We start from the raw sequence: 16,294 nt of genomic DNA on the forward strand, positions 1-16,294 counted from the left end.
GAGGACGAGGGAGGGGCGGGTCCGCATCCCTCCCTCCGTCCGTCGGTCGGTCGGTGGGTCGGTCCGTCCCTCCCCCCGCCCCCCCCCTCCCCCCCCCCAGCATCCCCGGGCGGCCATGGCTGGGGCCGGGCCCAGGCCCAGGCCGGAGGCGGGGATGTAGCAGGACCGGCTCGGGGCGGGCGCGATGCCCCGGGCGCAGCGGGCGGCGGGGGGCGGCCAGCCCCGGAGGGGAGCCCCAGCCCAGGCCCCGGGTCGCCGCCGGCCCGGCCGGCCCCTTCATGGACGGCGGGAGCCCCGCGCCGCCCGCACAGGACCGACCGCAGCGCGCTGATCGCCCACCCCGGACCCCAAAATGGTAGGGACGCCTCCCGGCCCGGCCCGGCCCGGCCCGGCCCGGCCCGGCCCGGCCCGGGGGCCGCGTCGGAGGGAGGAGGGACCCCCACACGGCGGCCCTCCCCCGTCCCCCCGGCGGCCGGGAAATGGGGGGCGGGGGTGGGGGGGTCTCCGGGCCGGAGCGCCATAATGGACCGCTTGTTGGTGGCCGAGGTTTGAATCCTCCCCCCGCTCCGGAGGCCGGGATTAGGTCAGGACCCAGGCATTTTAATTACAAGTCGGGCCGAGGATCTGGCCTGCCTTCCTTTCTGCCCGTCGGCCCGGCCCGGGGGGGGGGGGGGCGGGGGGCCGAGCCCGGGGCGCGGAAGCGAAGGTGTGAGTCGCCGGGGTCCCCCTTCGCCCGGCTGTGGGGGGAAGGGGCCGCGGAGGGGCTCGGCGGGAAGGTCGGGGCCGTGCACAAAGGGGCCGAAGGCGGGGAGGGGGCTCGGGGAGGGGGGCGGCGGCGGGAAGCCCATCTGTGCTCTGGAGGCCGGAGGTCGGTCCGGCCCGCCGGGATAGGGGATGGGGGGCGTCCCTCCCACCGGAGCTCTTGCTGATTTCATTGTCTTCATCCCAACCTGGCTGACCGGCAATCCCCCTGCCTCCGACTTCCGTGCGGCCTGTGACCTCTCCCCGCCGCCGGGGGATAGGGTAGGGTCCCCAATCGGGGCCCCCTCCACCCCCACCCCCCATCCTCCCGCCGCCCTCGTCCATGGGCCCGTGCCAGGCCTCGGGGGGAGGGGGCCGGGAGGGATCCCCCTTGGGACGGGGATGGGGAGCGAGGCTCAGAGAGGTTGGGCCATCTTCCCAAGGTCACACAGTAGATGGGAGACAAAGCCTTCACCGGGACTGGTCCTCCCGACAGGGCGGCCCTTTCTGCTCAAGGCTTGGGGTCTGGTGCCGGGGGTGGGGGTGGGGGGCGGGAGGAGGGGGTCGGGACGCTGACACCGAGGGCCGCCCCCCACCCCCGCCCCGGTGAACCAGCCACCGCAGGGTCACTAGCATCGGGGCGGGAGGGATACTGTAGACCGAGCGCCGGGTATCCCCGGGCAGGCCGTCACCCTTTCTGGGCCTCAACTTTCCACTTCCTTCCTCTCCCCCCTCCTCCCTCCCTGACCACCCCTTAAGTCAGAACAAGTTTCTCCTTCTGGCCCTTGGGCCGCCGTCCGCAGGGGGTGACTTATCAAGCCCAGAGGATCCAGGGCGAGGGATGTGCGGGCTCCTCCGTTCCCCCTCTTTCTCCCCATCTTCCCCAACCTTCTGACCTTTCTGTGGTGGTCAGCGGGAGACCCAATCCACATCCTTTGGTGGGCCTGGGCTTGAGCTAGGGTGTGGATGGACTAGCAGGAGACCGTGGGAGGCCCTGAAACGGGAGGGGGACTCCTGTTGAGGAATCGAGATCGGACATCGGGAAGAACTTCCGGGTGTAGTTGAGGGAGGTCGTGCCCCGTCTCTCCCTGCAACATTTCAGGCCACGTTCCCTAAATCGAGCCAGAAAATGGGATTGTTAAATTGGGAGTGTTTCTCCATCCCACGTTTCTGGGGTCTCTGGCCTGAGAGGATCAGGCTGGGGAGTGGAACTGGGGGAAGCGGCCGGGCTCAAGCCCAGGGTTGCCCACCCCTCGTCTGCTACGTGGCTTCGAGCAAGTGAGACAACCTCTCTGAACCCCTGGCTGCCCCACCCACCCCCTCCTCCTCAGGACTCTTGTGTCAGGCAAAGAAGTGGCGAGTGGGGGCAGGGAGGAGGGGTGGAAGTCTTTCTTTGATCGCTGCTGCATCCCCAAGGACCCAGGCCTGCCCTGGGCGGGAGAAGGGGGGAAGGCGCTTGCAACTGGGAGGTGCGTGTGTGGCAGGGGGAAGCTTGAGGAAACTTCCAGTCAGCTGGGGAGAATTGTTGGACAGACGGTCCCCAGAGATGGACCGTCAGCAGTTGCGGGAGGGAAATTGAGGGGGGGCAGGGGGGCAGAGGGATAGGTCTGGCCCGAGGGCTGCAGGGTGAATCCAGGAAGACTTCCTGGAGGTGTGGCCACGCGCTACAACGGAAAGCAGGAAGGATGGTTGGGGGGGCGGAGGGCCACGTAAGCTGTTTGGGCCTGGGGGGGGCTCTGGGTCCTTTCTCTCCTGCTGCCTGATGAGGGGATCCTCAGCCCTGTTGCTTCCCCAGCTCCCCAGCCCGCCAAGCTCAGGCCCGGCCCCTTTTCCCTGCTCGGCCCCCCGCCCTGGCCCCACTCACCAGACGGTTGCTTGTCTTGGCTGCAGCTGCGCTCCCTGGGCTGAGGCTGGCACACTGGCACACTGCCTGAGCTGGCGGTGGCTGAGGGAGTCTTGGGTCCCAGCCTGCTGCCCCTCCTCCCCCTTCTGGTACCTGAGGGACCCGGCCGGCCAGGGCTCGGGGGTGGCCGGGGCGGGAGCGCCGAGCGGCCGGCCGATGGGGCGGGCCCAAGCCGGCGGGCCGGCACCCCGGATTCTGGCAGCGGGAGGACAGGGCTGGGCTTGGGAGCCGGCACCCTGGGTTCTGGCAGTGGGAGGACAGGGCACGGCCTGGGAGCTGGCACCCTGGTTTCTGGCAGCGGGAGGACAGGGTTGGGCCTGGGAGCCGGCACCCCGCGTTCTGGCGATGGGAGGGTACGGCCCGGCCTGGGAACTGGCACCCCGCAATCTGGCGATCAGAGGGTAGGGCCCAGGCTGGGAGTTGGCACCCTAGATTCTGGCAGCGAGAGGGAAAGGATCCAAAAAGACACAGCCAAGGAAACGGGGAAGGGTGTCCCCCGGGATGCCCGGGAACCACCAGTGACCGACTCCCCCATCCCCCAAATTGAGACCATCCGGTCCCAGGGTGTGAGCGGGAAGGAGGGCAGAGCTGGGGTGGTTCCTGGCTCCGTGCACCATGAGGACTAAGGTTTGTGACACCGGAGCTGTGGGTTTGGGGGCTCAGTGGATCGGCTTGGGATGGTCGCAGGGTCCCTCCCCTCGGGGGACTTCCAGTCCGACGGGGAGACATCACACCCAGTCGATGATATTTATTGAGTGCTTACTGTGGGTAGAGCGTTGTACTAAGGGCTTGGGAGACTATAATAAGACATGCATACCAGGAGGAGGAGACATGTTCCTTATCCTTTAGGGGCTGCCAGTGGGACACACAAGCACGTGTGTGTGTGTGTTTTTGTATGTGTGTGCGCGCGCATATGCATGTGCGCACAACGCTCTGGGAGACAGAGGTTGGAGGAGACAAGGCCCAAGTCCCTGCCTTTCGGGGGGCGACCAACCCAGTTGGGGGAATCAGGTGGCCCAAGGCAGAGGCTGCCACATCCACCAGCCAGCTCAGCGCCCCCGCCCGGCCCCAAGCCCGGACGAGACGGGTGGGCAGTGGGTCCCCGGACTGAGGGGGACCACAGGAGGCCAGAGGGGAAGGAGGGCGTCCGGTGGGCTGTGGATTCATCCGGGAGCCTGGAGTCCCGGGTTTGAATTTCAACCCTCCTGCTGGCCTCCTGGGTGACTGTGGCCCAGTGGCATTTACCAGTCAGAGACATTTATTGAGCACCTATATGGGAGGCATCGTACTAAGTACTTGGCCTGTGCTAAGCCACCATTCACAGCCCCGGTACCCCAGGGAGACGAGAACAGGGCTCTCGCTCCCATTGGACGGAGGAGGAAACAGAGGCCCAGAGAGGTTGAATGACTTCCCCAAGGTCGCACAGCTGGCTGGATTAGGCCCCGGGACTGCCCCATCGCCACCCAGACCGACTCGCCTGGATCACCTCCCCCGGCCGGGGTTGGAGTCCGGGAGGGGGAGGGCTGGGGTCGTCAGCGGGGGGCTGCAGGGTGGGGCCTCTCCTCTCCCCACCCTTGGCTGCCTCCGGGCAGACGGTGCTGGCTCGGCTGGCGCGTGGAGAGGTGCAGGCTGGGACAGGCAACCTGGGGACCGGGCCCGGGCCCAAGCCAGCTGGGCCCCCGCGGCCATGAGGAGAGGGTCCAGGTGGGACTCCTGGGATCCGTGTGAGAGCGTCGGCCTGCGTCCCCATCTCTGGGTGCTGTCTCTGCCTCTGGAGGGTCCCGGCAATGTTTGGAAGATCTGTAATTGCCTGTATATAACTCACCAGCTGTTTGAGGGGAGGGAAGGCTGCCGGGTTCCAGGGGAGGTGCCTTTTACACCAGGGGACCCAATTCCCTCAACTCTCTGCTTTGCTGCCTCCCCGTCCCACCCCACACTTTTTAGGGGACCGGGTCTGGATTGGGGGAAGATCCAAGTCTAACTTGAGTCCCTCCTGCTGCAGTGGAGGGAGAGGGGGGGCCCTCTCCGGGCGTGTGCGCCCCCGTGGGAGTGTCACCTCGGTCTTCTGTTCTTGAGCCAGGTGGGTCCCAGCTCCTTTGGTGGCGGCCGTGTGACAGCCATCTATGTCATGCGTTGGCACCCCCTGGGCTCCCTGTCCCCTTCTGGTCTGAGGGCGGAGGGCAGGGCCGGCACACGAACGGAAGTTGAGGGCGGGGCTGACAGCTGGAGAGAGATGAGCCCGTCGGTGCCCTTGACCGGGGGTCAGGTGGGCATTGGCCGGTCGTGACCTCTACCCCAGAGGGGCCCCGCGGGGCAGAGTGGGGTTCTGAGCTCATTTGGGGGCTCCCAACTGTGCGGGTCATGAGTACGTGTGGGTATGTTTGTGTGCGTTTGCATACATGGTGTTTGCTCAGGTTGTGTGCGTGGCATGCGTGTGTGTGTGTGTGTGTGTGTGTGTGTGTGAGAGAGAGGAATGTTCCTTTGCAGCCAGCCCGTCCAGGAAGAGGCCCTGGGCCCCCCTGGGGAGAGAGTCTGGGACTGTTTATGGAGACGGGAATCTGTCTGACAGCCTCATCCGAGGTCCCGCTAAGAAGCAACTGGAAAAATGTTCCCGTTCTTCCCACTCCCCCTCCCCGAAGGGGCGGCCTCGGTCGGCCAACTTCTGGTCCGGAGCTCAGCCCCGCCACCCCTCCCGCCCGCGGTCGGACTCCACCGTGGCCGCCCCTCGCCGCCCGAGGCGGGGGGTGAGCCACACGACCCCTCATGGCCCCTTCCGACTCCAGGGTTCTCCATCGATCGGTCGCATTTATGAGCCCTTACTGGGTGCGGAGCACTGTACTGAGCGGCACTTGGAGGAATACAATGTAACAGAAATGGCAGACACATTCGCTGCCCACAGCGAGCTTCCGGTCTAGAATTCTTGGAGAAAGAACCCCCTCTGAATGGACAGCAGTGGGCTGGGGAGGCGGACTCCGTCCGGAGAATGTGGGTATGTTCCTACTGAGATATCCCCGTATCCCGAGAACCGGGGTCGAGGTTCTGCCCCGGGGGGGGGGCTGGGGGCGGTGCTCTGCAGGCAGAGACTCCTGTACTGGACAGCCACACTCACACTCGCACGGGCAACCAAGAACTCACAGCCTGGGCTTAGGCCATCCCATGCAGGAGTTGAGCAACACAATTGGGCACACGGGCGTGCCGGTCGCTTTCTCTCTATGCCTCAGCTTCTTCCTCTGTAAAATGGAAAAAATGACCTTCTCCCTCCGCCTTAGATTGTGAGCCCGTGGGGGGGCCGACCAGTGCGTTTACCTCGTCCCAGCCCTGGCGCTCAGCACACGGCTTGGCACAGAGTACGTGCTTAATCGATACACCCGTTATCATCATTATTAATACTGCCCGGTTGAGGATGTACAGGCGTGTGTGTCTCCCGCTCTAGGCTGTGAGCTCGCTGTGGGCAGGAATGTGTCTGTTTGATTTTCTATTGTACTATCCCAAGCACTCAGTACAGTGCTTTGCACACAGTAAGCGCTCAATAAATACAATTGAATGAATGACTAATGTCTGTGTATAAAGTCATGACTTCAAGTTTGAGCTTTGACCTCTCCCAAAGGGGAGGGAGATGGTCTGACCCCATAGGTGGAAGGTTTCTCTGGTGGTTGCTGGGCCCGACTGGGCTTAGAGGTGTGTGGAGGCGTGGGAAGATGTGCGGAGGCGTGTGAGGCATGCAGAGGCCCCATCCAGTCCCCGGCTACCCCCCCACCTCATCCTTTGAGCCGAGGGAGCGCGGGGCTGGGGGTCAGCAGGTCTGGGCTCGAGGCCCAGATCTGCCCCCGGCCTGCCGTGTGACCTCAACCTGCTCACTCACCTTCTCTGGGCCTCGGTCTTCTATCCCACCCCGCACCTTTCCAACAGGGGAGAGAGGGTGGTACCAGCCTGCGGAGGCTGGGGTGGGCAGAGCTCTGAGAGCGGTTTGGGGAAGGAGTAAAAGCAGCTGAGGAGAAAAGGGGGAAGGGGCTGCAGTGATGAGGTGCCTACTGTGAGACGGACCTAGGCTCCCGGGCGGTATTGCCGAGGGTGGGGGGCGGTGTCTCCCTGTCGTCTTTTGCTGCCGTCAAGCAGCCCCCGCCTAAGTCTTGGACGCCCCCCACCCCGCAGGGCAGGGCTGGAGTGGTAGCGAGGCTGCATCCGAGCTTGTGCATGGAAATCTCCATCCCGCAGCCAACCAGGGGACAGACCCACCTGTCCCCCGGGGTCCTGATGGGAGTGGAGACCCTTACCCTGGCTCCTTGCCCCAGGCTAGAGGGTCTCCGTGGTGGCTCTGGGGGCCCAGAGTGAGAACGCCCCCCCAACCCAGACCCCTGTCATCCTGAAACAGCAGCCGGGTCTCCGGGCACTGGGGCCGGACCAGCCCCTCCCCGCCAACTATTCCTCGCCCGCCAGGGGCCAGACGCTAAAGGAAGCTCTCCGGTGCTGGACCAGGTCCAGCCCCTCGTGAATAATTGACCAGGAAAGGCATTAGCGCCCGGCTGCCACGCTGCTATCTGGAGGTTCCCAGCGGGGCTTGGCTGGGCTCGGGAATGGCTCTGGGGGAGAGTCAAGGACAGAGAGGGGAGAATCGGGGGGTTGGATGGACCGTGCTGGGTTACTGGGGGGAGAGTCAGGGGTGTGGGATGGTCTGTGCTGCATCTCTGGGGAAGAGTCAGGAGAGGAGAGTCAGGGGTGTTGGATGGGCCACGCTGGGTCACGGGGGAAGAGTCAGGGTTGGAGACGGCAGAGTCAGGGGTGATGAGTGGACCATGCTGGGTCCCTCGGGGAGAATCGGGGAGGGAAAGGGGAGGAGAGTCTGTGGTGTTCGATGGCCTGCGTGGGTCACTGGGGAAGAGTCAGGGAAGGAGAGAGTCAGGGGTGTTGGATGGTGGTCCATGCTGGGTCACTGGGGGAGAGTCAGGGATGGAGAAGGAAGAGTCACGGGTGATGAATGGTCCGTGCTGGGTTACTGGGGGAGAGTCAGGGATGGAGAGGGGAGATTCAGCGGTGTGGAATGGTCTGTGCTGGATCACTGGGAGAGAGTGAGGGGAAGAGAGTCAGGGGATTGGTTGGTCTGTGCCAAGTCACTGAGGCGAGAGTCAGGGGTGATGGCCGGATGGTGCCTATTTGGCCTACTGATCACGGTAAGGAGGATGCCCTTGTGGCCTGGACCTTCTCAGTCTCTTGGCAGGAGAGAGATGCTTGTCTTGGCAGGGGGTGGGGGGAGAAGCCAGTAGATAACTCGTGTCCAATAACCGTCTCTCTCTCTCTTTCTCTTTGTGTCTCTTCCTCTCCCCATCCTCCTGTCTCTGTCCCTGCTTCTCTCCTCGTCTCTCTTTCCCCCACCACCTGCCGCCCCCTCTCCGGGCTTCCACCCGGCAGCTGATAGTTGAAAAGGCGACTGAGTCCCCCGCGGCCGAGTTCTGTCTGGTGGAGGACGTGGCCGTGCACTTCGCCTGTTTGATGGACAGGCTGAACGAGCAGCGGCTGCTCCGTCCCGACCTGTGCGACGTGGACCTCGTCCTGGTCCGGCCCCAGGCCGTCTTCCCCGCCCACAAGGGGGTCCTGGCCGCCTGCAGCCCCTTCTTCCTGTCCCTGTTCACCCAGAACAAGCAGCTGCAGCGGGTGGAGCTGTCGCTGGAAGCGCTCACGGCACAGGGGCTGGAGCAGGTCCTCAGCTTCATCTACACGTCCCGGCTGCAGGTGCACGCGGGCAACGTGCAGGCCGTGCTCAGCGCCGCCGCCCTGCTGCAGGTCAACGACGTGGCTGCCTCCTGCCAGGACCTGCTGAGCAGCCGCGCCCTCCGCCTGGCGCCCCCCGCCGCGACCCCCGCCATGGCCCTGGCGCCCCCCACCCCCGACGGCGGCCCCGGCCCCTTCTACTGCGAGATCAAGCAGGAGGCCGACCCGCCCCCGCCGCCCCCGCCCAAGATCTACGCCCGGGAGGGGCCCGGCCCCTACTCGGTGCGCGTGGAGGACCGGGTCGGGGGTGCCGCCCCGAGGCCCCCGCCCCACGAGCGCTACAAGGAGGAGGAGGATGGTGGCGGGGGCGGAGGGCCTGGCGCGGCCTGCAAGCTGGAGGGCGGCGGGCCGGTGGGCCCAGAGGAGGAGGCGGAGGAGGGGGGCCCGGACGGTCGGGCGGCCTTCAACCGGGAGCAGCAGATCATCGTGGAGGTGAACCTCAACAACCAGACCCTCCACGTCTCCAAGGGGTCCGAGGGGAAGCCCCCGGCCCCGGCCGGCCAGGACGCCGCCGGGCTGGGCCGGGAGGACGGCCTCGGGGCCGCCCGGGACGGGGAGGGGGACGAGGAGAATGACGAAGATGACCGAGAGGAGGAGGAGGAGGAGGAGGAGGAGGAGGCAGGGGAGGAGGAGGAGGAAGAGGAGGCCGCAGAAGAAGAGGAGGAGGAGGAGGAGGAAGAGGAAGAGTCGACAGAGGAGGAGGAGGAGGAGCAGGCGGCCGCTGTTGGGGAGGAGCAAGCAGAGCCGCGGCGGGGGGCGCCCCGGGCAGGGGCCGGGTCCAGCATGGCCACCCGATCTCGGACCCAGGCCCCGGCGGGGGCCCCGGGGGCACAGGGCCGGAGGGGCCGCCAGCGCAAGAAGGAGCCACGGCGGCCCCCGCCGCCGGACGGGCCGGGCCCCAAGGTGAGGCTGGAGGAGAAGCAGCGCTACCCGTGCAAGAAGTGCCCGCGCGTCTTCAACAACCGCTGGTACCTGGAGAAGCACATGACCGTCACGCACAGCCGCATGCAGATCTGTGACAAGTGCGGGAAGCGCTTCCTGCTGGAGAGCGAGCTGCTGCTGCACCGCCAGACCGACTGCGAGAAACACATCCAGGTCAGACTCCCCCCCCCCCGCCCCCACCCCCACCGGCCCCGGCTCCCGGGTAAGGGTCGGGGGGACCCTCCCCGTCTCACAGACGTAGGGACGGGGAGACCCACCCTCAACCGATGCCGGCTCCGCTCGCGTCCGGAAGCTCACCGGGCCTCGCGGGAGCAGGGGAGATCCAGGGTGAGGAACCCCGTTTGAGACGTGGTCTCGGAGGGGCGGGGGGCAGAGATGTGGCGAGAGGTCAGGCCACCGGTCCCGGACTCAGGAATCCCGGTTCTGTTCCCTGCCGGCTGCCGGGTCGCCTCAGTCATATCACTCGCCTTCTCTGATCCTCCGTTTCCTCCCCTGTACCACGTGGGGAGGATCCCCACTTTCCCAACTCCCGGGGAGGGGGGGGTCCTGGCTGCGACCTTGCCTTCCTGACCCCGTTATATGTGTGATGGGACGGGGTGGGGGGCGGGCTGCACCTCCCTTGGATGCCCCAGTGGTTGGGTTTTATTTAATGTTTATTAGCACCGGAGGCTGGCTCAGAGCAGGGCACGGCTAATTGCCCCGGCTAATTGCTAATTGAACCGAAGGTTGCTAAATAATGTAAGGCAATTAGCCTGGGCCACGGAGTGGGCAGAGACGGAGCAGGAATCCACCGCCCCGTCTGCCGCCCGTGTGCCCCGGTAGGTCAACCCGTCCGTCCCGCCGCCTCTGGACCGGTCACTACCATTATCCTTGAGAATTCCTTCCTCCAGTAACACTTCCTGTGCCTCAACAGCCTCCGGGGCCGGGTTCTGGAGGCTCCTGGGAGGGGAGACTGGAGCAGGGCCCTGAGATGTGGGTAGAGGGGCAATGAACTTGACCTCTGTAGTTGCCCTTTCCCTTCCTTACCTGGCCCCCTGGTCCTCTGCTTATTGGGCCAGTCGGGGGTTGGGAGGGCTGGGCTGGTGGCGGCCTCCAAGCAACCAGGGTGCCGTCCTGCGGGAGATTTTACGGACGGTGACAGGAAGGCGAGATTTTTGCCTCCGAGGACTCCCCACTGTCTTCCCGGGCCCTGCTGCCCGCGCCAACCACTACGCCTCTCTGCTTTTTGGTACCACTCACAGTATTGAGGGCGAGACGGCCACCGCTCCCTTCTCGCTTCTCCTTGCTCACTGCATCCGTTCCCTCCCTCCTTCCTCTCCCTGCACCGTCTCTCAGCAATAGTGGGAACGGGTCGGGTCCTGTTCCTCTCTCTGCTGGCTTCTGCCTGCGCATCTCTGTGCGTCTCTGTGGCCTCTGCCGGTCTCCGCCTGCCCGTCTTTGCCGGTGTCCGAGAGTCTCTGCGGGTCTCTGACCGTCTCTGCCGATATCTAATAATAATAATAATAATAATAATGTTGGTATTTGTTAAGCGCTTACTATGTGCCGAGCACTGTTCTAAGCGCTGGGGTAGACATAGGGGAATCAGGTTGTCCCACGTGGGGCTCACAGTCTTCATCCCCATTTTACAGATGAGGGAACTGAGGCACAGAGAAGTGAAGTGACTTGCCCACAGTCACACAGCCGACGAGTGGCAGAGCTGGGATTCGAACTCATGAGCCCTGACTCCAAAGCCCACGCTCTTTCCACTGAGCCACGCTGCTTCTCACGCTGCTTCTGCTATCTGCGTGCGCATCTCTCCCCACCTCTGTCTCTGCTCGTCTCAAAGAGACGGGACCCTGCAGCCTTTACAACCTGTGGCCTGGGTCCCGGCGAGGCATCACGCCGGGGGGTCCGGCATGGGGGGCCGAGGCGGGGAGGGGACCCAGGCTCCGGAGAGTGGTGTGACCCCGGGGTTTCATGGAGTGGAAGAATGGGCCGGGACGTTGTCCCCATGTCCCCCCTCGTGGGATACCGGGGGTGAGGGTCAAGTGGACGCCCCCAAACCTCTTCCCTGTCACCCCCAACCCTGGTCATGGCCAGCTGCGGGGCTGCAGCGCTGGCTGGTGGGCGACAGCAGAACTGCACCCGGGGGGAAGACCCACACTCCATCCAGAATCATAATGTTGGCATTTGCTAAGCGCTTACTATGTGCCGAGCACTGCTCTAAGCGCTGGGATAGGTACAAGGTAATCAGGGGTCCCATGTGAGGCTCACAGTCTTAAACCTCATTTCATAGATGAGATCAGTGAGGCACCGAGAAGTCGTGTGACCTGCCCAAAGTCACACAGCTGACGGGATCAGGACCCATGACCTCTGACTCCCAAGCCCGTGCTCTTTCCACCAGTGGGGTCATTTCAGAATGATCCAGCTGTCTGGGTGCCGGGGGATGGACTGGGTGGCCTTCCCGTCCCATAATTTCATAGACCTTTGACATGGGCCGGGAGCAAAAGAGAAATGGCTGCGGTCCGAGGCTGGAGAGACTCCCAACGAATAATGATAATTGTATTTGTTAAGCGATTGCTATGTGCCATCACCGTTCTAGGCGCTGGGGTGGATACGAGCAAATTAGGTTGGACACGGCCCCTGTACCGTGTGACGCTCCCAGTCTCAGTCCCCATTTTCCAGATGAGGAAACGGAGGCACAGAAGAGGGAAGCGGACTTGCCCACACTCAAACAGCAGACAAGTGGCAGAGCCAGGATTAGAACCCATGACTCCCAGAACCCTGCTCTATCCACTACGCCACGCTGCTTCTGACCGGCAGGACTGAGCCCGGCCTCGAGGGCTTGGGAAACTGGGCTCCTGCCTGGATTGGGGGGTATCTTTTCCACACTGGGGACCAGCTGGGGCAGACAGGAAGTGGCGCGTGTGCCAACCAGTGATGTCTCGCAAGGATTTCTGGACCCCTGGCCGAGGCCCACAGGAAGTGGGCACGCGATTCTGGACACGTGGTTGGGAGACACGGGAAGTGACGGGTAGCAAGGCCAAGAGAAAACATCACCGCTCCCTGGTGTCACTGGGATTTCCGAGCCCGACCGATTCCGGCCATTTGCCTGGCTCAGAGTGGTTGGTTGGGAGGCGAAGAGTCTTCTGAAGGAGGGAGTTACGGTTCTTGGACGAAGGGAAAGCTGAGGGGGAGATTTCTCTGCCGCCCAGTCTCTTATAGTCATCGAGTGGAGGGCGAGGCCTGGGGCTTCTGCAACTCCACAGAGAGCAGGGCAAGGGGACCCAACCCTGAGGGACCCCCCCCCCCCAGGATTCTCCTCCCTTGGAAGGCGAGAGAGAAGGATGGGGACGGAGGAACGGGGGGATGTCCATCCTGACATCCACACGGTCCCGTCTCTCCCCCCGACCTCTTCGCAGTGCGTCACTTGCGGCAAAGCCTTCAAGAAGCTGTGGTCCCTCCACGAGCACAACAAGATCGTCCACGGCTACGCCGAGAAGAAGTTCTCCTGCGAGATCTGCGAGAAGAAATTCTACACGATGGCGCACGTGCGGAAGCACATGGTCGGTGAGTCGGCGGCGGGGGGAGCCGGGCACCGAGGGGGTGGCCGGGCCCTCGAGCTCAAGGGTGATCCGGGCAAGGCCTTTGGGGCCCGGGGTCGGAGGGCACAGATTGATGGAGGGGCACTTGCATTTATGTATTGAGTGCTTACTGTGTGCAGAGCACCGTACCAAGCGCTTAGCACTCTCCTCTCCCAAGCGCTTAGTTCTGTGCCCTGCCCACGGTAAGCGCTCAATAACTATGTTCGATTAGATAACCAGGGACTAATGACATATAGCATGAGAGACTAGTTGTGAGGGAAGTTGTCGATTTGTATCTGGTTTGGTAAAATTTGGAAAGAAAGAATTTAAATATTCCCAAGAAATTCATCTTCCAAGGAGAACTCATCCTGACCTTCCTAGCCTTTTTAAAGGTGACCCCACCGCTTAGTACAGAGCTCAGCACGTATTCGCAAATAGCACTATTTCTATTATAATTACTACTCTTTTCATTATCCTCACTACATCCACGATGTGTGGCCAGTGGTGCCTGGCTGGCAGGATGACGCCCCCTCCCCGGCAAGTGCCCGCTCATCCACCCGCCCCGTGTGTGTCTCCCTCTTGCTCCAGCTCACACCAAGGACATGCCGTTCACCTGTGAGACCTGCGGGAAGTCCTTCAAGCGCAGCATGTCGCTCAAAGTGCACTCTCTGCAGCACTCGGGGGAGAAGCCTTTCAGATGCGAGGTCAGGTGCCCCCCAACTCCGCTTAACCCCCTTCCCCCCGGGTACCCGAGATGACCCGCTCCCCGCATCTCCCCGTCCCGCCCAGTATCCCTCCCACCCGCCCTTCCAGAAAGATTAGCTGCTCTTTCTGTACTGGGACTCCCGGCCCGTGAAAACGGGGACGATTCCCCTCCTGGAATCTGGGGCCGGGCGGCTGGTGTGCGGCAACTCTGGCGTTCCCGGCGGATCTCTTCTGTGCCTTTCTATAATCCCAGCTCTACCACAAATCTGCTGGGTGATCTTGGGCAAGTCACTTCTCTGTGCCTCAGTTACCTCATCTGTAAAGTGGAGATTAAGACTGTGAACCCCATGTGGGACAGGGACTGTCCAATCTGATTAACTTGATTCTTTCCCAGCACTTAGAACAGTGCTTGGCGCACAGTAAGCGCTTAACGAGCACCATAATTATTATTATGATTCCTGGGGATGTCTGCTCCTCTCCCCCATCCCTCCCCGGCCCTCTTCCTCCCGCCGTCCCGAGTGGGGACGGCAACGGCCCTTGACCCGGCCACAGCCCCAGAGTGGGAGGCAGGGAGGTCCGGGGAGCGAAGACGGCCTCGGGACGTGCGGCTCGGCCGCCCCCCGGCTCACCTTCCCTTCCCCCTCCCCCTGCCCGAGCAGAACTGCAATGAGCGATTCCAGTACAAATACCAGCTGCGTTCACACATGAGCATCCACATCGGCCATAAGCAGTTCATGTGTCAGTGGTGCGGCAAGGACTTCAACATGAAGCAGTACTTCGACGAGCATATGAAGACGCACACAGGTGCGTCTGGGCTGGGTCACTGGGGGAGAGTTGGGGTTGGAGAGGGGACAGTCAGGGGTGATGGATGATCCGCGGCGGGTCACCGGGAGAGAGGCAAGGCCGGAGAGGGGAGAGTCAGGCGTGCCGGATGGCCCACCCCTAATTTGGAGGGCGTCGGATGGTCCCTCTCTGACGCTTCCCGTGTCCTGACGCCTCTGCGGCGGGCAGGGTGCCGGCCCGGTCGAGGTCAGGGTTGGGGGACGGACCCGCGGGGAGGCTTGAGCGCGCTTCCGCTCCGAGGCCCACCCTGACCATCGGGCCGCTGCCGCCGGCAGGGGAGAAGCCGTACATCTGTGAGATCTGCGGCAAGAGCTTCACCAGCCGGCCCAACATGAAGAGGCATCGGCGCACGCACACCGGCGAGAAGCCCTACCCCTGCGACGTCTGCGGCCAGCGCTTCCGCTTCTCCAACATGCTCAAGGCCCACAAGGAGAAGTGCTTCCGGGTCAGCCACCCTGTGACCTCGGACCCCCCCGCCGACGGCCACGGCCCCCCTTCCGGCCTGCCACCGCCCGCCCCCCCACCTCCGCAGCAGCTGCTCCACCCCCTCCCCCAGACCCTGCCCCCCCTGCCCCACCTCCCCCCACCGCCGCCCCTCTTCCCCGCAGGCAGGATCAATTCCAACACCTAAGGCCCCCGGACCCCCAGCGCTCTGCCGCGGACCAGTCCGCCCCCGGACGTGCCCCACGGAATGGCCGCCCGAGGGGTAGCGTGACTCTTGGCCTCTCCCCCTGCCTCCCACCGTCCGTCTTCATTTCCCTCTGGGCTGTCCCGCCCCGCTCCCTGATGGCGGTTCTGACCCCGGTGTCGGGGAGCCGGCCGCGTCTCGGGATCCCCACGGGCCGGGCACGGCCGAGGAGGGGACGGTTCTGTCCACCTTCAGTTTGCCCCGTTGGAGCGAGGGGGTAGACGGAAAGCCCGGTCCCGGTGGGGGCCTGGGGAGATGAGGCAGGGGTGGGACTGAGGGGTGGTCCCGAGGGCAGCAGGCTGGGTTCCAAGGGTTTCTTCTCTTTGTATTTATTGATCCCATGGCCCCTCCTGGAGGGCAAGGGGCTGATGGGCACAGAGCACTGTCCCCTTCCCTCTGCACCCGGACTGTTGGGGGCATAACCCAGGATCCCGTGTGGATTTGCTTCCCTGGCACTGGGACAGCCTTTCCGGTTTCTATCCCCGAGTTATCCAGCTCGTTCTGAGGGCCCCCCCCCCCCCCCGCTCCAGAAAAGTGACCGGTGCCCTTCACCGTGGGCGGGGCTGTGGGCCTGTGGGAAGGCTTTGGGGGCCGCCACGGTGAGGGGCCAGGCGAGGGCAAGGGGCGGGGTCTGGAGGTCCAGCATCATGCTGGAGAACTGGACGGCAGAGGTCAGACCAGGGGCCAGGGGCAGAACTGGACCCTAGAGCCACTGTGGGAGGGTCCTGGGGCAGGGGTGGTCTCTGCCGGGGATACCCTCACTCGACCCTTCCCGACAAAGGGATTCTGGGGCCCTGTCTAAATCCAACAAGGGTTGGCACTGCACCTCCCGCTCCCTGCCCGACCCTGCCCCGGTTGGCAGCCAGGACCCCCGGAAGGGAGGAAAAGGTGGGGGGATGGCTCGGCCTCAGCACTTGATTCACTTTGGTGGGAGAGGGAGGTGGAAACAGGAGAGAGTTGTGGGAGCAGAAACCTAACCTAGTGCCGAGGCTGACCGGGGGGGGGGGGGGCCTGTTTTTCTCCAGTCGGCCGGTGTTTTTCCAGGGGCGAGGCCCCCCCCCTTCCCCTAGCGGCCGGTCCCGGGGGGCGGATGGAGGTGCAGGCTGACCACTCTGGGCGGTGGGCGCCCCCCCAACGTGGGGC

At 64.1% G+C, this 16,294-nt stretch overlaps 1 protein-coding gene across 1 annotated transcript; it reads left to right on the top strand.

Moving 5' to 3' along the window:
• Positions 1–229: 229 nt before the first annotated feature.
• ZBTB47 (zinc finger and BTB domain containing 47) lies at positions 230–15,001 on the top strand (the record flags this gene model as incomplete). Its single annotated transcript, XM_029077918.2, has 6 exons — positions 230–355; positions 8,051–9,505; positions 12,754–12,901; positions 13,504–13,619; positions 14,280–14,424; positions 14,739–15,001. Coding segments are annotated over exons 1-6 (2,130 nt in total), but the record flags the coding sequence as incomplete, so codon positions are not given.
• Positions 15,002–16,294: the final 1,293 nt, after the last annotated feature.

This window comes from Ornithorhynchus anatinus, chromosome 13 (assembly GCF_004115215.2).
Source record: "Ornithorhynchus anatinus isolate Pmale09 chromosome 13, mOrnAna1.pri.v4, whole genome shotgun sequence".
NCBI classification, from domain to species: domain Eukaryota; kingdom Metazoa; phylum Chordata; class Mammalia; order Monotremata; family Ornithorhynchidae; genus Ornithorhynchus; species Ornithorhynchus anatinus.